The sequence below is a fragment of the Electrona antarctica genome (assembly GCF_951216825.1).
Source record: "Electrona antarctica genome assembly, chromosome: 19".
Classification (NCBI taxonomy): Eukaryota; Metazoa; Chordata; class Actinopteri; order Myctophiformes; family Myctophidae; genus Electrona; species Electrona antarctica.
The window spans coordinates 20,012,426-20,033,555 of NC_136800.1; the positions used below are offsets into that span (position 1 = coordinate 20,012,426).

At 45.7% G+C, this 21,130-nt stretch overlaps 1 protein-coding gene across 1 annotated transcript in view; it reads right to left on the reverse strand.

Moving 5' to 3' along the window:
- Nucleotides 1-19,668, reverse strand: part of LOC306943026 (kin of IRRE-like protein 1) — a gene marked incomplete at its 5' end in the record, with an annotated part of 49,267 nt that extends 29,599 nt beyond the window's left edge. Inside the window, 4 exons of the mRNA XM_079529231.1 lie at nucleotides 2,254-2,411; nucleotides 4,020-4,169; nucleotides 15,849-15,998; nucleotides 19,509-19,668. Of these exons, the coding sequence (XP_079385357.1) occupies nucleotides 2,254-2,411; nucleotides 4,020-4,169; nucleotides 15,849-15,998; nucleotides 19,509-19,668 (618 nt within the window). The remainder of the gene's footprint in view (nucleotides 1-2,253; nucleotides 2,412-4,019; nucleotides 4,170-15,848; nucleotides 15,999-19,508) is intronic.
- Nucleotides 19,669-21,130: the final 1,462 nt, after the last annotated feature.

Here is a 21,130-nt window from a genome sequence, read left to right on the forward strand (position 1 = left end):
CTGTAGAAATGCATGGCACACTGGCACTGCCACTGTTTGTACTGTAGAACACTGGCACACTGGCACTGTCTTTACTGTAGAAATGCATGGCACACTGGCACTGCCACTGTCTTTACTGTAGAACACTGGCACACTGGCACTGCCACTGTCTTTACTGTAGAACACTGGCACACTGGCACTGCCACTGTCTTTACTGTCGAAATGCATGGCACACTGGCACACTGGCACTGCCACTGTCTTTACTGTAGAACACTGGCACACTGGCACTGCCACTGTCTTTACTGTAGAACACTGGCACACTGGCACTGCCACTGTCTGTACTGTAGAACACTGGCACACTGGCACTGCCACTGTCTTTACTGTAGAAATGCATGGCACACTGGCACTGCCACTGTCTTTACTGTAGAAATGCATGGCACACTGGCACTGCCACTGTCTGTACTGTAGAACACTGGCACACTGGCACTGCCACTGTCTTTACTGTAGAACACTGGCACACTGGCACTGCCACTGTCTTTACTGTAGAACACTGGCACACTGGCACTGCCACTGTCTTTACTGTAGAACACTGGCACACTGGCACTGCCACTGTCTTTACTGTAGAACACTGGCACACTGGCACTGCCACTGTCTTTACTGTAGAACACTGGCACACTGGCACTGCCACTGTCTTTACTGTAGAACACTGGCACTGCCACTGTCTTTACTGTAGAACACTGGCACACTGGCACTGCCACTGTCTTTACTGTAGAACACTGGCACACTGGCACTGCCACTGTCTGTACTGTAGAACACTGGCACACTGGCACTGTCTTTACTGTAGAACACTGGCACTGTCTTTACTGTAGAACACTGGCACTGTCTTTACTGTAGAACACTGGCACTGTCTTTACTGTAGAACACTGGCACACTGCCACTGCCACTGTCTGTACTGTAGACATCTCTACAGGCATCTCAACAAGGCACTCTCTGCCATCTCAACAAGGCACTCTCTGTGGACACAGCCAGTGCAGTAACTCAACATTTTTGGTCAACATGATGTTTTTATTTGTCTCTAAGGTCAAAGCGGCCATCATGGTCTAGAGGAGAAACAAACAGCTCATGAACAGGGGTCATGTTGGCCTGTGGTGGACATTTTAGTACAAATATATATTTTCAATACAACAATGAAATATTACCAGATAGCCCTGAATGACCATAACAGGTCTGTACCAGGTCTGTGTATAATTGGAACCAAATGGACCCTTACGAAGCCCCCCCGGCACCGTGCTAATGGCAGCCGCTGTTCCCAACAGTATGTGTAAATGTGTTGAGGACACACCAGGTACAGTTACAGTTACAGTATGTGCAAAGTAGAAGCTTGCACACCTCTACATTGACCTTGCTGCAGTATATATGATTCCAAAGACTTCTATAGGTGAGAGACTTCAGTTTCTCACCTAGAAGTGGCACACTAATTGTGTGTGAGACACACACACACACACACACACACACACACACACACACACACACACACACACACACACACACACACACACACACACACACACACACACACACACACACACACACACACACACACACACACACACACACACACGCACAAGCACGCATCCATACTTGTTACTATACTCGTGACTCAGTGTCAATTGTCCCCACAACTATAGCATAATTTGAGAGATAGACATTGCAAGGTACATTTTCCTGGTCCTCACAACATATATGGTGGTCTTATACTGATTTGGGGAGTTACAGTATGTGCCCACAGTTAAGGAAATATTAGAATTAGACATTTGGAGCTTATGTTGTCCAAGGTTATGTTTAACCCATTTTGGACTGAGGCCGATTCTAAAAATGATTCTAAATCCTGACAAAACATTTTGAATACTGTACATACTGTACAGAACCCAAAGAGGGGTTCCCGTCCAGAAGGGTAGGGTTACAAAAAGGGTTTATGCCTTGATTTATACTTTGTCTTGCACCGAGGATATTTGTAGAAAATGGCATTCATAAAATCACGGTCCTAAAAACTAAATCAAGTAATAAAAAGGTGTGTGTGTGTGTGTGTGTGTGTGTGTGTGTGTGTGTTGTATAATGTATTATTATTGTTGTCGTCCTTTTGTTTTAGCACTGCTATGTTTTGTGAACATGGAGTGTTTTGTTTACATCGTTGACCGAAATTGAAATTGCAAAGTGAAGTGTGTGTGTGTGTGTGTGTGCGTGTGTGCGTGTGTGTGTGTGGTGGTGACTCACCGTGCTCTGCTGAGCGCCCTCCAGCAGTACTCCGTCTCTGGTCCACTGAATGTGTGCGGCCGGCTTGGCTCCGCGCGTCACGCAGGTCAGGTTGTAAGGTACGCCCGCCATCAGCAGCAGCTCTGGAGCTCCCTCTACCACCGGGTCCTCTGGAGGGACTGCGCATGCACGCACGCACGCGCACGCACGCGCACGCACAAGCACACGCACACACACACACACACACACACACACACACACACACACACACACACACACACACACACACACACACACACACACACACACACACACACACACACACACACAACACACACAGCAAGGGTCAACTGACGTCTGACATATTCACGCTTGCGGTTCAATCGTCCGCATCAGCCTGACATTACGATAATTACAGTAGGAATCACACAACCATATCCACAGAAATACGCACACACTCACGCATGCAACGTCTCATACTGTAAACATCATCATTTCATGAACAGACGAATAAATAAAACATTCCTTTTAAAAGTTTGCATAAATTCCGAGTTCAGTTTAATTACTGTATATTTTTTGTTGGTGTTTTTAAATAGGACGAGGACGGGAGCAAACCGCTACAGATAAGAATCAAAGTGCTAATGTGTGCAGCGAGGAGACGGAACGCTCCCCGGCGGGGCCTCCTCATGGAATCATCTCATCTCCAGGCAAACAAAGAGGAAAGAAACAAGTTAACCGCTACAACAAACAACAAAAGGAAAAGAAAAATCAATAAACTCAGATATATCGTGTTGCGTCTAAACCCAAGAATAGACTGACTGCGTTTCAGGCTGTCTGCTGCTTTGTCTTTGATATGAAGGCTGTCAGCGGAGGTGGTGCTGAGAGAGAGAGAGAGGCTGAGACAAGGATCTATGGGTATAGGGAACCACTCTGTCTGCCCCGCAAACCACTACTGAGCTGTGTGTGTGTGTGTGTGTGTGTGTGTGTGTGTGTGTGTGTGTGTGTGTGTGTGTGTGTGTGTGTGTGTGTGTGTGTGTGTGTGTGTGTGTGTGTGTGTGTGTGTGTGTGTGTGTGTGTGTGTGTGTGTGTGTGTGTGTGTGTGTTGCCAGGTCTGCTTATTATAAGTGACTTTGGGCTTGTTCTTCTGTAAAGTTGCTTGTACATATTGAGGGTAGGTAGTGGAATCTTTGGGGGATTTTTTCCAAAGTGTAGTTGCTTATTTAGGCTTAGTTCTTTTATTTGTATTATTGTTTACACCAGTGGTTCTCATTTCTCAAACAGTGTGTTTGTACCCAGACGGTGCAGGCACACAGAGTACAGAAATTGTAGTGTACAAAAAAAAACCTCTGCAAAACTTTAATTTGACTTTTTCTAACACATTAAAGAGACGCCCACCAGACTGGCCCTTTCCCGAAGACAGACAGATGCACCACATTTATAAGAAATTAACTTAACGACTATGACTTCCAGAAGTCACAAAGACACAAACACATGTGTGTTCCTTCTTTTGATGAAGGGAGAAAGTGAAGCCTCCTCCGCACTTCCGCTTCGTCTTTACAGTCGCGCACATTTATCCTAATATAAATGAAAATCATCTAAGCAATGTCAGCTGCTTAGCAGAATTGGAATTTAAAAGTGAAAGGAAATGACAGCTTCCGTTAATTGGATTTGGGGAGGTGTAGTTCCAGACACTATATAGCACTCAGAGATTGTGGAATAGTTGTCTGGCTGTGCGAGACTAGGTGTACAGTCAGTAAACAATCGGTACGTAACCAACACATACTTACTGAGTACGTTGAGTTTGGCTCTCCTGGAGCGCAGGGCAGCCTCGGTGGCCTGACACTCGTACACAGAGTCGTCAGACAGCTCAGCGTTGCTGATCTCCAGGTTGTACTGACCGGTGTCCACCACACGCAGCACACGGTACCTGGGCCAGGCTGAGGGCGCGCACAAACGCACAAACGCACGCACGCACATGCACGCGCGCATACACATACACCTGAGGTCAGTTTATACAGGACAGCGGTGGTTCTCAAATATTTTTTAACCAAGAACCCCCAAAATGATAATGTATTTGGCCACAGACGCACATTTAATAATATTTTGGGCAAGGAGGGAGGAGAAATAATTTATTGGCGCCCACATGCAGTATTTCCATGTGGCCCATTGGGAATCTTTGCTAGATTATGCAACATTTCTTTTGTATTTACAATATGAGATTTCTTGGCAACAGCGCCACCTAGACCCAGAGCAGTGAATTCACTGTAGTAGGTGCATAAATAAAGATCAAGGTCAAGTTTATTCGTCCCAAACAGGTTCATTTGTGTTATGGCAGATTAGGAACAGACATACGTAACACAAAAAAAAACGTATAAAACACTCACAAGATCAATAGTCAATTCAATTTCAATTCAAATGAACCTTTTTGCGGTGAGAAAACATAGTTACATTGCCAAAGGCAAGCGTCAAAACATAATAAAACAATTTAAGAAAGAAACTGCATGGGGAAAGTATGAACAGCTGGTGTGGGTACAGCATTGTGTAAACTGAGCTAAAGTATGTCACTGGAACTTGTAAAAACTGTCTGTTAGAAATAGTTTTAGGTACATGTTGTTTCAGGTACATGTCCCCCTGTCTTCCATCAGTAATGGCACGAATGGAAGTAGGTTTGAACGAGAATTTGTACCTTGATTGTCATATGACACAGACACAGCTGAATTGTGAATGAAGCAGATTAAACAATAAAAGTGCTGTCATTTGAAGTTGATAATCTCCATTAACTGTTGAGGAAGTAAGCCGTTATGTCGTTACGATTTTGAACTGCTGCATATAACGACACCACAGAGAAGGATTCATGCATTAAAAAGAAAATGGGATTTTAAAGTAATTACTTGAATTAAACCCCTTTTTGTGATTTAGTACCAACATTGGCATCTGCAGAAACTCAGAGACATTTTGGTTAATCTTGATCTTTATCCTTTATCCTTGGATGTGAAGATCTAAGTATAAAGCTGGAGTTTGCATGGTTATTTATCAGATGTCTCGTACACACTCTCTGGAGAACGACTACAGCAGATGAGCTAAAGCATTTATTTTAGAACACAATGCTGTACACTTTATATATTTCATATTGTCACTGTCGGGCACAAACCTTGTATCTCTATATTGCATGTTTTTATGTTTTTCTTCATAAAATATGTATGCAGTATACGTATGACTGTTCCGAGCAAAGATATAGCCGAAATGGCCGATCTATAGGCTCACAGAGCTTATAGGCTAGGTAAGCTATTTACGCACATTTGGAAAAATGTTTTAACAATCTAACTATAAATTCAAATCTCTGTGAGAAAAGGCTGGTACCTGTTAGTCTATCTATAAATTGAAGGAATGTCGACAGTATTTGTCTGTGTGTCCTTTGCGTATCTCAAGAACTGTTCAGCCGATAGACTTGGCATGTGTAATGCCATGATGACCCATAAGAGAGAACTCCAAAACCGCCAGTGTTTTTCAGTGATTTTTCATGTTGTGAGTTGTGACAGACGATCGTCTTTTATTTCATCCGTAAAATACATTTTGTAACCGCGATCATCGGTTCTTTTGTTATGGGCCCTTGTTTTGGCCAAAAACGCATTCTGGGAAAGATAAATGCATTTTTCTAAATCTGATAATGTGGAGGCGGATGGCAGGCGGTTCACTGCTGTTTTTTTCCGTTGCTTGGCAACCTATAGAACCATTCATACGTTGGCGAAGAACGCAATCTATCATAAACCACTGAAAAGATCACATGACGGAGATCTACGTCATCGGCATACAGGGACTGTGGTAACAAGAGCTTGTGACTAAGGCCCCATTTACACGAGAACGGTATCCATAGAAAACGGCAAAATAAAGTATTGTTTGCGGGGGGTGAAAACGAAACGAAAGTGGAAATCTTTGAAAACGCTGTCTCCTCTCATCTATGTAAACGGCGAAAACGGTGAGCCCGTGAAACTTGTGACATCATGGCTCACGTGGGCTCACAACGCATATGTTTATTACATTGATGCACATCCGTAGGTGATATTTTGAGTTCCTAGAATGGGCAAGCGCTCCCTCGCCCCGCTCATCCTACGAATGCAAATGTAGCCACTAGCGATAAACAAAAAAAACAAAAAGCCTTGTGATAGGAAGTAGAACGTAAGTGGTTCTTGTACATGCGTGCCTGGACTATATGCTATGGTCTTGCAGTTGCAGTCCGTCACCACCATCTAGCCACCTGGCATGCACATTACAGAGTTTTCAGTCATCACAGCGTCTGTGTGTAAAGGCTGAATAAAAAAGGAGAACGCAACGAGACTTTGCCGTTTTCTCTGGAGCCTGTTTCTGTCTAAAAGTGGCCTTAATCACTACATTGGAGCGCAGGTTCTTTTATCCATTTAATTCCTGGAAAGTATAACAGTTTTGGACATACAAGCTTTTCCGTCCGACAGCGAGGAGATATATATACTGTACGCACGGTCTCTGGAGAGCGAATCCAACAGATGAGGTACAGCCTGCGGAAGTTCTACACCATTTATGTCAGCAGTAGCAGGGGACAAAAATAATGCACATCCTTTGTCCGGGTGCCAAGTTAAGCAAAGTGTTGATATGAAAACAACAGAGCTCACAACCGCATTAAATAAATTGCTTCCGAAACGGTTTTCATTTTACTAGAACGACGTTTCGAGTCCTCACGGGGCTCTCCCTCAGGCGCCCCTATATATGATTTGAACATCAACTTTTAATACACCCGACCACTTCCAATTATATCTGAGCTATATTTCTTTTTAAGTTCTCGCAGTGGAGGAAGGAGGAAACTGGCTCTTATTTTTATTTTTTTACCTAACATTCTAGATGTTTGCAATACAGAACATTAATACAAAGCTCTGTATTCACAGACGGTACCAAAGATGATCTTATCATCAATAATCATGTAAGCATGAAAAGTGGTTTTGGAAAGTCTTTCTGCAGGGGTGAACGCAAGTTTCGGTATACATGAATGCATAACCGGGGAACTAAAAATAAGATTCATACACCTACTGTGTATGTATGTCGTACACACACAAACACACACCAAGCAGCACAGACAAAAAGAGAGAGTGAGAGACACAGACAAACACATAGCTCTAGGGCAGGAACAGACCCCTTGGGGCGCACGCACGCACGCACGCACGCACGCACGCACACACGCACGCACGCACAGACACACACACACACACACACACACACACACACACACACACACACACACACACACACACACACACACACACACACACACACACACACACACACAGTTTAATTGTACCATGCATGGTGATGATGGGGTGATAGTAGGGGTGTCTAGAGATCCAAATGGAGCCCTTACAGGTCTGCAACTCTGAGAGTGTACAAATCGAATCCGTAAGGGTCCATTTGGTTCCATATTTGTACAGTCATGGGAGTCCTTGGAATTAGAAAATGAGAAGCACTGACTGCCATGCAGAAAAAAAACAGCCACATGTAACAAGGCTCCACATCCCTGGCGTTCTGCTCGACGGTCTGGAGGAGAAAACACTCCCGCTTCACACAAAGACATAAGTGAGGGTGACGACAGCCCAGTAGGGGGCAGTGTGTGTCCCATCCTCACATGACATCATGGAGGCATTATGGCAAAGCACACAGATAGACAGACAGACAGACAGACAGACAGGAACCTTCCTGTCTGTCTTCCTTTCTATATGGGCAGGCAGACAGGCAGGCAAGCAGGCAGTGAGACAGACAGACCCTCCCCCCTTGGTGTGGTGGTGTGTAACTACCGTAAGTATTGGTGGATATTACATCATCCACTGGAGCACCTCACAACATACTCCACTACAAGCACACACAGGAACAATGAACTGACACCACTGATGCCTGCAGGTGCTGCTAAACGGATGGGAGACGTGTGCGTGTGTGCGTGTGTGTGTGTGTGTGTGTGTGTGTGTGTGTGGAGTGAATATCTCACATTCATATACGGCGACATGAGAGTCAGACTAATATTAGGGGCACAATGTATGCAAGCTTGGAAAATACATAATATACATAATATATACATTGTTTGATGTATTTGCATAGAAACCCACATCCGTGTACAGTACGCGTGCACACACACACACGCACACGCACACGCACACGCACACACAGTTTAATTGTACCATGCATGGTGATGATGGGAGTATAAGCTTATTCCAGTCACTAAGCCCTCTTGCTGGGCTTTAGTGTGAGTCACAGGTGAGAGGAAAGCCTATAGCATTGTGCGTGTGTGTGTGTGTGTGTGTGTGTGTGTTTGTGTGTGTGTGTGTGTGTGCGCGTGTGCGTGCGAGCGGGCGGGTGTGTGTACAGTACACACGGGTGTGTGTGGGTGCGCGTGTGCCCCCACTTGCGCTGGTGTAATTTGAAATATATATGTACTCACGCCTCAGTGAGTGAATAATACCCATCTCATGTGTGGGTGAGCAGAGTGCAGGTATACGCGTTCGCTGCTACACAATACCCACACCTACGCTAGTCATCAAATGTTTCCCAGCGCGTGTAAATCCATAAGTGGCATTATGGCATGTTATTATACACACAGCCTTCTTCTATATACAGTCAGACAACCTCTGGCATATTTTACCTCTGCAGGTCCATTTGGTCACATTTGGACACTCACAGACAGAGTTAGAAATGGATGAATTAACAGAGGATTTGACTGCGTGTATGTAGGACTATATTAGCATCATTGTCTCCTGTCTCGGGAAATACAAGGAATTCACAGGGTTCAGGTCGTTCAGTGCTAACTGAAGTGCCTGTAGTTGTGCGTTTGAATCATAGAGTAATACAAGGATAGAGACCGAACCGGAGCGTTAGTCCCCCCCCCCCCCCCCCCCCACCCCGCTACTCAATTCGATGGAAGTTGCTCAGTGGCGTTTTGAAGCACCCGGAAGACTGCCGGAAGTACAATTATAACTCAATGGCTCGAGTTAGCGGAAGTTACACAAGTTAACTATGTGTCACTGCTACATGCTGGGGGTGGCAGCTGTCACTGCGTATAGCCTACTGCTACATGCTGGGGGTGGCAGCTGTCACTGACTGCACATAGCCTACTGCTACATGCTGGGGGTGGCACATGTCACTGACTGCACATAGCCTACTGCTACATGCTGGGGGTGGCACCTGTCACTGACTGCACATAGCCTACTGCTACATGCTGGGGGTGGCACCTGTCACTGACTGCACATAGCCTACTGCTACATGCTGGGGGTGGCACCTGTCACTGCACATAGCCTAACCCTACATGCTGGGGGTGGCACCTGTCACTGCACATAGCCTAACCCTACATGCTGGGGGTGGCACCTGTCACTGCACATAGCCTACTGCTACATGCTGGGGGTGGTACAGGTACCTGTCACAGCATGTAGCCTACTCCTACATGCTGGGGGTGGCACCTGTCACTGCACATAGCCTACTGCTACATGCTGGGGGTGGCACCTGTCACTGCACATAGCCTAACCCTACATGCTGGGGGTGGCACCTGTCACTGCACATAGCCTAACCCTACATGCTGGGGGTGGCACCTGTCACTGCACATAGCCTACTGCTACATGCTGGGGGTGGCACCTGTCACTGCACGTAGCCTACTGCTACATGCTGGGGGTGGCACCTGTCACTGCACGTAGCCTACTGCTACATGCTGGGGGTGGCACCTGTCACTGCACGTAGCCTAACCCTACATGCTGGGGGTGGCACCTGTCACTGCACATAGCCTAACCCTACATGCTGGGGGTGGCACCTGTCACTGCACATAGCCTACTGCTACATGCTGGGGGTGGCACCTGTCACTGCACATAGCCTAACCCTACATGCTGGGGGTGGCACCTGTCACTGCACGTAGCCTACTGCTACATGCTGGGGGTGGCACCTGTCACTGCACGTAGCCTACTGCTACATGCTGGGGGTGGCACCTGTCACTGCACGTAGCCTAACCCTACATGCTGGGGGTGGCACCTGTCACTGCACGTAGCCTACTGCTACATGCTGGGGGTGGCACCTGTCACTGCACGTAGCCTACTGCTACATGCTGGGGGTGGCAGCTGTCAGTATAGGGAGTGTTGGGCGGAAGGAGTAGGATGAAGACTACATCCCTGGCAGGTGAGCCAGTAGGATGCAACAGCAGCAGTGACAACACAGAAAAGTGTGTGGGGAGGAATCAATTGCCATAACAGGGAAATTGAGGAGAAAATGGGGTAATTAGGGGCGCTACACTCCCTCTGCCAACCTGGGGAGAACAACGGACTGAGCTTATGCTTCCCTCTATGCAAGAGGAGTCCAAGCCGCTTCTTTTCATCTGACCAGGGGGAGCGTGGAAGGAACACGTTATTCCAACCAGTTCCTTTCCCCCATTTGTAAATACTCCAGTAAATTCAAAGTAAATCAAAATGTTATAGTACACCTCTGCAGAAATACAAGGAATGCATGGGGATGTTGGAGCAGGCGAGAAAACGTTGACAGCGTGTGTGTGTGTGTGTGTGTGTGTGTGTGTGTGTGTGTGTGTGTGTGTGTGTGTGTGTGTTTCACAGAGGCACGCTGACAAAACATGTTGGAAACAGGACAAAAGGACCTCATGGATGAGTTTGTGAAGCGAGAAGTAGAGGATGAGAAGAATGGAAAGAAAGAACCGAAGGCCGGACGGTGGATGACGGTGAGACAAAAGCAAGAGAAAGAAAGAAAGAAAGAAAGAAAGAAAGAAAGAAAGAAAGAAAGAAAGAGAGGTGTTTATCAAATTCATGATGTTAAAGTCGCTGACTCCTCACTTGAAAGACATTGCAAGGACAAAGGAGAGAGAGAGAGAGAGAGAGAGAGAGAGAGAGAGAGAGAGAGAGAGAGAGAGAGAGAGAGAGAGAGAGAGAGAGAGAGAGAGAGAGAGAGAGAGAGAGTATGAGTACAGCAAAATGCTAGGGGGACAAGCAGAGAGAGGGAGGGGCAGAGAGAGAAAAAGGGGTGGTGCAATGACCTTTAGTGAACTTGTGAATTAAATTGAATTGAACGTGTACTTCACATCGCATCTCAGATCATCACTTGTGTACATTTGTTTGTGTGCGTGTGTGTGCGCGCGTGCGTGTATGTGTGTGTGTGCGTGCGACGTGCGTGCCTGTGTTTATGTATGCTTGTGTGAGAGAGCATGCATTTGAATATCTAAGCGAGTGTAAAGTCCATAATCAAAAGTGGGTGCATGCGTCTGTTTAAAAATGCAACGCACATGCTTTGGCTTCTCATGCTTCTATGATCTCTAAACATGTTCACTTTATATCTTATATTGTACATTTGTGTTGTGTTATTCGACTGTAATCTCTTCATATTTTCCTCAGTTTCTCAATGCCGATTCCAGGGAACACCAGGGTGTCCAAATGGACCTGTAGCTGAGAGTGAACAAATTGCATTTTGCACACACTCAGAGTTCAATTAACACAGATAATTTTACAGTGTAGATTGGGGCCACAGAGGAAACAAAAAGTTCAATTTGTTAGAATTACAGACCTGTAAGGGTCCATTTGGACTCCTGGTGGGCCCCAGACCAGTCGTTGAGAAACATGGCTCTAGCAGACAATTTGACATGTTAGCTGTATGCACCTGCACTGTGAGATTGACCCTAATCGTGTTTCTAATTGGAGGCAGGTGTGCTGTGAATCTTGTTTGGCACTGATGATGAAGGGGTAACCTCGAAAATGTCGTCACACTTTTGCTTGTGTGCCTTGCATCTTTACATGCTACATACTATTTTTTGTGCTAACCTCTAGTGAGGTTTCCCTGTGTGCACTCTTTCAGCTTTGTGCATTTTATGCACCAAACGTACTCGTATACACAAAGACAGTGTTTTCTGTTTTGTTTAGTCTTTTTATAATCTGACATGGGATATAACCTCAAGTGGCGGCTGTTCGTAAAGCTAGCTACAGCGGAGACAGTGCTGCCGTGTGGGACTGAGACATGGACAACCACAGACAGTGGAGTCAGTACTGCTGTGTGGGGCTGAGACATGGACACTGAGTCAGTACTGCCGTATGTGGCTGAGACATGGACGCTCACAGTGGAGTCAGTACTGCCGTATGTGGCTGAGACATGGACCCTCACAGTGGAGTCAGTACTGCCGTATGTGGCTGAGACATGGACTCTCACAGTGGAGTCAGTACTGCTGTGTGGGGCTGAGACATATGGACCCTCACAGTGGAGTCAGTACTGCTGTATGGGGCTGAGACATGGACCCTCACAGTGGAGTCAGTACTGCAGTATGTGGCTGAGACATGGACCCTCACAGTGGAGTCAGTACTGCCGTATGTGGCTGAGACATGGACCCTTACAGTGGAGTCAGTACTGCCGTGTGGGGCTGAGACATGGACCCTCACAGTGGAGTCAGTACTGCTGTATGGGGCTGAGACATGGACCCTCACAGTGGAGTCAGTACTGCAGTATGGGGCTGAGACATGTACCCTCACAGTGGAGTCAGTACTGCTGTGTGGGGCCGAGACATGGACCCTCACAGTGGAGTCAGTACTGCTGTGTGGGGCTGAGACATGGACCCTCACAGTGGAGTCAGTACTGCTGTGTGGGGCCGAGACATGGACCCTCACAGTGGAGTCAGTACTGCTGTGTGGGGCTGAGACATGGACCCTCACAGTGGAGTCAGTACTGCTGTGTGGGGCCGAGACATGGACCCTCACAGTGGAGTCAGTACTGCTGTGTGGGGCCGAGACATGGACCCTCACAGTGGAGTCAGTACTGCTGTGTGGGGTTGAGACATGGACCCTCACAGTGGAGTCAGTACTGCTGTGTGGGGCCGAGACATGGACCCTCACAGTGGAGTCAGTACTGCTGTGTGGGGCCGAGACATGGACCCTCACAGTGGAGTCAGTACTGCTGTGTGGGGCCGAGACATGGACGCTTACAGTGGAGTCAGTACTGCTGTGTGGGGCTGAGACATGGACCCTCACAGTGGAGTCAGTACTGCTGTGTGGGGCTGAGACATGGACCCTCACAGTGGAGTCAGTACTGCTGTGTGGGGCCGAGACATGGACCCTCACAGTGGAGTCAGTACTGCTGTGTGGGGCCGAGACATGGACGCTTACAGTGGAGTCAGTACTGCTGTGTGGGGCTGAGACATGGACGCTTACAGCACCGCAGGAACAAGGTGCTACGAATGGCACTTTTGTGTCACATGGGGCGGACCAGAAAAACACCACCAGAAAAACACCACCACAACAAAGGACCTCTACGCGGGGGACTCCCATAGGTCACAGACAAGGTCAGAGAGAGAAGGATGAGGCTGGCTGGGCACTGTGTGTGTGCATGTGTGTGAGGCACCCGGAACTGGTGGCGAGCATGACACAACGTAAGTGACTGGCTCCTTTGTTTTGGTGATTTAATGTCCCAATTAGTTTCTGTTTGGAATGTTTCTCACATTGTGGGGTGTCGAACATGTATGGATGAATTGTTGTTCATTGATTATTAGGTGAAAGTGATTGTGGGGTTATGTCTTAAATAGGATATCCATAGATATTGGCATAGTGAGGGCAAAATCTCCTGTAGGAAGGTTTTGGTGTGGGCGAAAAATACTTATTGAACAGAGAGCATTTATTTTAAGGATTTAAAGGTGCTGTACAGTAAAGTGATATTCTGGTTTAAAAGCGAAAGCTCTATATTCTGATAGTAATCGTTGCTGAGGTGTTTGTTCGGTAACGGCCGGGGTCTCCTCGTCTCTAAACAGAAAATAGCTTTTCTGGTGAAATAATTTCACCCAATCAGGAGAGAGAACGCCACAAAGACCATTTATCAGCCGGTGTTCCAGTTCCAGCTGCGTCTGCTTGTTTATTTGTTTCACCTGCTTCCAATTTCACTTGTTTATCTTGCACTCTTCTATGACTTCTCTCTCCTGATTGGATGAAACTGGTATCCTGACCTGAAAATGTATGTTCTGCTGGAGCTGGACAGACCCCTGTTAACTGAACAAACACTTTATAGCAATGACTGCTATGGGAATATAGAGCTATTTAACAAAAATAAATAAAAGACTGGCAGTGCAAAGCCCTATTTATACTTAAAGTAGGTTCTATGCATGGAAAATAGACAAACGCATCACGGATGCTACATTTTATGATGGTGGTGATCGGCTATTCCCAGTGCACAATACTCCAATTTACAACACACAAAATACCAAATCATTCTTTTCTACAACATTGTACCTAATTAAATCACTATTCTGGAAGTCTGGACGTGTACTGTAGCCTATAGGCTTTTGACCACTGACCAATGGTTGGCTTAACATGCCAAAGTATCGCGAGACAGTCCATCATTGACTTCCTGCCGAGCCAGAAGCAATACATCATGCCACTGTGTAGATCAATACAATTATACTGTGTGCACATCGAAAAACAACCTAATACCTAATACAACCAAGTGATGCGAAAACACCCTAATACTGTATGTCTTCTTTTATATCTCTGAACCGATTATACCGATATAACCGAAATAGTGTTTGTTCACAAGCTGCTCCAGCCGGCTGTCATTGACTCTAATGTATTTGACTCTCTGAACTTCTGCCTGAGTCCTTGTACTCGAATATTCTGTAAGATTTCTTTGAGGCAATTGCTGTTCGTTTGCCTAAAACAAAAGCTATCAAAACTATTATTTTGCAGTGGTCTCTCCTTCCTCCTCAATAGGTTTTTTTTGTTGCCTGAAATAAATCACTATACAAGAACTTTCAGGGCCCTTTTTCTTCCTCCAGTGACCACATACATCAAGTGCTACATTATTATAGGACTTTTAGCTGCACAGCACGCCAGCCAGCCCTGCTGTCAGCAGGGACTCAGGGACTGCATGGTGCACAGTGTTCAATGTCTTGATCACAGCAACACTATGCCATGGACACAGCAGCGCCGGTGGTGACTGACACACTGGCTCTTGTAGGGATGATGGAAACTGTGACCCTCAGATTACAATACAGCCCCAGTCGAAACCACTAGACCCCCTGACGGCTCGCACAGCCTCCTCTCCCCCTCGGCGCTCCAGTCTTTGTGTGTTATCAGGCCGATTGTTAATACTGCTGCCGAAAATGTCGCATATTCTTACTGCAGCACTTCATTGTAAGTCACTCTGGATGAAAAGTGTCACCCTTAATAAATGGATGAAATGTAAAAATGTGAAGTCTGTTTTTTTTCCCTTCCTTGTCTGCAGTGTAAGATTTTCCCCCTCTGGCTGAATTTTATATTTAACTTTTGCTAAGAATGTTGAACTTCTGAAATATACACATATATACCCTCCTTCGTGCTGTACGGCACGACACGGTCTGGTCCGGGGACCCCCAGGGGTCCAAATGGACACTTACGGGTCTGTAACTATGATAGCACACTGACAGTGTACAAATTAAACCTAATTTGATTCCATTTGTATGCTGTCGGAGTTGATTGAACACTGAGGATTTTATAGATTAGATGATAAAAAAAAAATTGTATCAAATATGGGTCCGTGGGCTAATGCATATCAAACTAGGGGTTCTTGAAATGGAAAAAGGTTGAGAATAATAGTTTCCGTACAGGGCCCGATCTCACCTCGCAGGCCCTCTCCGATCCCCAGGGCCAGCCCGTCCTTGGTCCACTGGACGATGCCGGTGTAGTTGAAGACCACGCAGGACAGAGCCACCTTCTCCCCTAGCACCACCGACTGGTCTGCAGGCTCCTGGGAGAAACGCACGCACCAGCCTGGGGAGAGAGACACACACACATGGTAGGATTACAACCTGGTCTATAGGCCACAAAAAGAAAATGTTAACAATTTAAAAATTGCGATGCGAGGCATTGTATTTAGAGACATTGCATTTTCTAGCTGTCTAGTCTAGAAGAGTGTATGTCTGTCTGTCTGTCTTGGAATCCGCTGGACTAATCAGCACCAAAGGTCTTGTGCACACTGCCAGTATAAGACACAGAAGTAACACACATTCGTATGTTTATACTTTTTGAAATAGTGGTCTCCGTCAGGCCGAAGGCATGGCCAAGACTATGTTTTGCACCCTGTCCGTCCGTCCGTCCGTCCGTCCGTCCGTCCGTCCGTCAGGTCTTTCACATTTTTCATATTCCATCCTGATTGGCTATGATTGATGACTGACATCACAGACTGGCAACATGAAGTCCCAGATTGGTGTGGAGCTAAATTCAGATTCACATTCCAAACAAAGCATCTACGCTATTCTAACTATGCTGTTTTCATTGTCTTTCTTTGAGAATGCTGTTAACAATATACATCTTGATTTGACGTCAATGTTTAACATGTGGTTTTACCATCACATCATTACAAGTCCAGAAGGGTTTTTGTCATGGAGTTAACTTTCCTTCCGTATCTTTATGGCTTCTGGAGAGACTTAGTAGTCAAGCAGTGTTTTTTCTATGTTTTTATTGAATGCAGATTTTGGGGCAGTCGAGGACATTTTCAGAGCCCACAATAACATTTCTGAAGAAAAGCATTTGTTTGTTGGAATTTCTTCTGGAACTCCTTCCTCACAAAGAAGATAGTCCAGAACACATAAGGCTATTTGCACAACTGTATCTTTAGTTTTGCAGACATAAGCGGAGGAAAATGAGTTGCCAAGTATATGCACCAGTATAAGTTTGTGTCTGCAGTACAGTGTGTGTACTGTTTTTTACTATGCCTGTGAAAGCCAAATGTCCCCACCAGTAGTAGAATTAGAGAAATAGACGCTGTGAGGACCATTTTCCTGGTCCTCACAAGAGAAACGGTTTTATGGTTAGGGTTGACGTTACGGTCGATTTATCATTAGTCACGCGGCACTGTTGTGTACCGGGAATAGCAGATCTACAAGCTCACAACGTTTCGCAGCGCGGCACAATGTGAGCGTGTAGATCGGCTATTTTGGGCTTATGGTTGGGGTTAAAAATGTCAAATATGTGCAAAGACTGGTATTCATAAAATCAACATCCTAAAATTGTTATGTCTTCACAACTGTAGCGTGAGTGCGTGCGTGCGTGCGTGCGTGCGTGCGTGCGTGCGTGCGTGCGTGCGTGCGTGCGTGCGTGCGTGCGTGCGTGCGTGCGTGCGTGCGCATGCGCTTGTGCAATATTGTGCCATTTGTAAGCACGGCTTGTGCGAGGAAAAAACAAAATGATGGGTAAGCTGCGGAACAGCCTCCTCTTTCTCATCTTCCTACAAAAGATGTGCTTACATGCACAGTTCCTGCGCTGACAAAAGCCTGGTGGCGGGCGTCGTGTCGCCAAAAACACCAATTAAACGAAACGAGAAAACACGTTGGGATGCGAGGGGCCACGCGCACACCGCCCTCAAAAAGCCTGATTTGTGCTTTAGTTGAATATGGGCAATCTACAAGCTCACTACGGGTGGCGGTGGGATGCGTCGTGAGCTGGTAGAGCGCCTCGTTTCGACGCGTATAGTATTTGTCAGGTGAGGAGGGAGGGGGGGAGCAGAGTGCTGTTTTCATTCGTTTGCATCATCAGGTAAAATGGTTTCATATCCCACTGGCACTCTTGCAGGAGGGTGCATTAATTAAGGGGGATGGAACCAAACTGGAGTGTGTGCGTGTGTTTGTGTGCCGCAGATGACATGGTGCATATGAATGTACTGCATATAGTGAGATGCACGCACATGCACGGCGCCCGTGTGCACACTGTGTAGTGTGTACGCAGTTACGCACATGTACTGTGTACACACAGAGTGCATGCTTATACTGTACACACACACACACACACACACACACACACACAGCTAACACAAACTAAATCATACACATGCACGTGCATTTCCACCCACACAACAAGACATACGGTACTACACAGTATAGGCATGTTTGCAATCTAGCACACATGTTAACTATGTTGCACGCACACACACACACACACACACACACACACACGCACGCACGCACACGCACACGCGCACACACGCACGCACACACACACGCACAGTCACAAAGAGTTGGTGTTTGTCTTCCTGGAGGCTATTCTTTTCTGGGATCACGGTTAAAACAATCCTATTAGCTAATTAAGGCAGAACGGGTTAATAAAGAGGGGGGGGGGGGGGGGGGGGTGCTAAAGGGAGGGGGATCCCATGGGGATTCAGACACAAAGCGGGGAGATTTCCTGATTTGTCAGGAGGATTACGGGAGCCGTGGCGTTATTTCCGCGGAAGGCTCCTTTATAATGAAGTAGAAAGAAAGTCTTTATTCTTCTGTGAGACAAACTCCACTTTGATGTTGTAACATGGTTTTCCTCTGTGGTGGCTTTACAACCAACGATGGGTATCTTGATTTCAACGGTGCCGATAGCAGGCTTAGCTAAAAATATAGTTTTTCTGCAAATCAATATGGGATTTCATATTGTTGTCATTACATGGAGCGTGATTGGTTTCTTATCGGGACGTTTCTCTTATCACACAAAAAAAAATACTTTAATTAACAAAGGCTAATCATTGTTCTCAATCACTGCACCCCGAGAGAGAGAGAGAAAAAAAAGGATTTCACATTCTGTGTCATTTATTTCCGCACACATACAGGAAGAGTGGACGAGAGACATTCCAAAATGTAAAGATTTACCCTTCAACTTTTCTTATGCCCAAAATGTCTCGCTATGAAGCTTTTTAGCAATTTGTAGGAATCATAGAACTATTAGGCCTTAATGTTCAAGCGTATACCTTACATTACTAATTTAATTACCATTTTCCAAATATTGTATTTTGGAAACGATTGCCAATTTAACATTGTGGTGGCAACTCTTCCTCACTATTCCTGTTACCCTGAAAGTGGCCTATCTACATGCTCACACCGCATCACGTTGCGTTGTGAGTTTGTAGATCAGCTATTCTGGGTATAAACCAGCCTGTAGCGGTTCTAGGTACATGTACTGTACCTCTCTCCTGGACTGACAGAATATCCTCACAGCAGTGTCTACTCTCTTCTACACTGTGCAGCACTGTCTGTCTGCCCCCATAAAGAGAATACTAAGCAGACCGGCCTGCCAACTCTCCAAGAAAGAAAGAAGGGAGAAAAAAAGAAAAGAAAAAGTTTTACAGCCTTGGATTAAAATACTATGCCGTCACCCTTGCACCAGGCATTGGTAATTCAAAATAGGATATCACAGTTAGTCATCAAAACCCACCAGCGGAGGAGATAAAATGTTGTTGATTTATCTTGTGATCCTCCCGTGCCAACAGGGGCTTGTTTGTTTGTGTTTGTGTGAGCTACGTACTCTGCAGGAAAATGGCTGCACTGAATGTCAGGAAACTCTCAGCCACGTTCGGAGGGCAGTGGGCTCCATAGATCAACTGATTACGGCCCAGCACATTCTGGGGGTTAACTGAGTCAAGATTGAAGGTCAGAGAAATGCTAGAACTGGGTTTTTCATCCATATCTTTATTATTTGGCGAGTTAGTAGTGTGTGTTCGTGCATGTGTGTGTGCATGTGTGTGTGCATGTGTGTGTGCATGAGTGTGTGCATGAGTGCATGCGTCCGTGCGTGTGTATTCTTCCCCTCTTTCTCCACACTTTAGCTCTTGCCATTTCTCAATTTATTCCTTCCTGTCACTAGCTTTCACACTGTAACATTGATTAAGGGCTATCAAACTTGTGTTGACTTAACGTTGAGTTATTTCTGAGCTATAAACCTATCCGTTGAAGACTGGGTTCAGAGTTTCGGAGGTCAAGGTTATCAGTCAAAATGACATATATTATTTACACATTGCCCCCTCGCTGTATTTTGGTGTTTTCACTGTTTGTTTTGGCAGCCCAAAAACGCCCGTCTACCAAAACAAACAGTGAAAACACACATAGAGAGATTGGTAAAATATGTATTTATGGTTTTGTTATGTAAACACAGGGTTAGAGTTACATCCTACCTATGCCATGTTTACTCTGCTCAACAAATAGGAAGGCACAGTTTCGTCAAAATCTTTGACCATTCGTGACCTTGAAAGGTCATAGCCTAATCATAGTCATTATGTTACAAGGTGGATCGATGTCTAAAAGCTTGTTCTGTTTGACCACTTGAAACCCAACGCGCCCCACCCCCGCCCTAGTTTGAGGGGAAACATCCGCCAGAAATAGGCGATATACTGTACAAGCTAAACATTGTAGATCAGATATACTGTACAAGCTAAACATTGGAGATCAGATATACTGTACAAGCTAAACATTGTAGATCAGCTATACTGTATTTCTGTTGAAGATATTGGCAGTAGAACGAAACAAGAGCAAACCAATTAAGTACAGTCGCAACTCAGGTCCATTTCGTATCACTAAGACCAGAGGGTTTAAGTCTTTATACTGTTAAACCCAGCATGTCTATTCTGGGGGGAACATATATTCGCCCAAATTGACGATCTACAATCTCACAACGCGTCGCATTGCGACAGGTTGTGATTGTGATTGTCTATTTTTGGCAAAGATATTTGGTGTAGAGAGGGGGGGTAACTCAGGTCCATTTCTTCTGCCTTCCCGGCACCATTTGTTCACTGTAGTGTCACCGGTGACTTATGACTATAGGGCGTGTTGCAGACAGTGTATGTGCATCCCTGAGGAGGAGGGGCTGAAACAATGGCTGTAGGCGTCGGATAAGAACAAAGGTCAACGTTGAGACTCTGAAAATGTTGATCTGTGTAGTAAGGTATTTAAACACGTACAGTACGTAAGACATGCCCAGGTGTCGCATTGCGATGCATTATGATGAGCTTGTTGCTGTTTTCGCTATTAATGTCTCTATTAAGATCGCTATTAATGGAAAATCGTTATTGTATTATTTGCGTAAATACCAATTTATAAAGTGGTTAAGGTTTGTATAGGAACATGTAGCGTACAGACACATACTGTATTGTT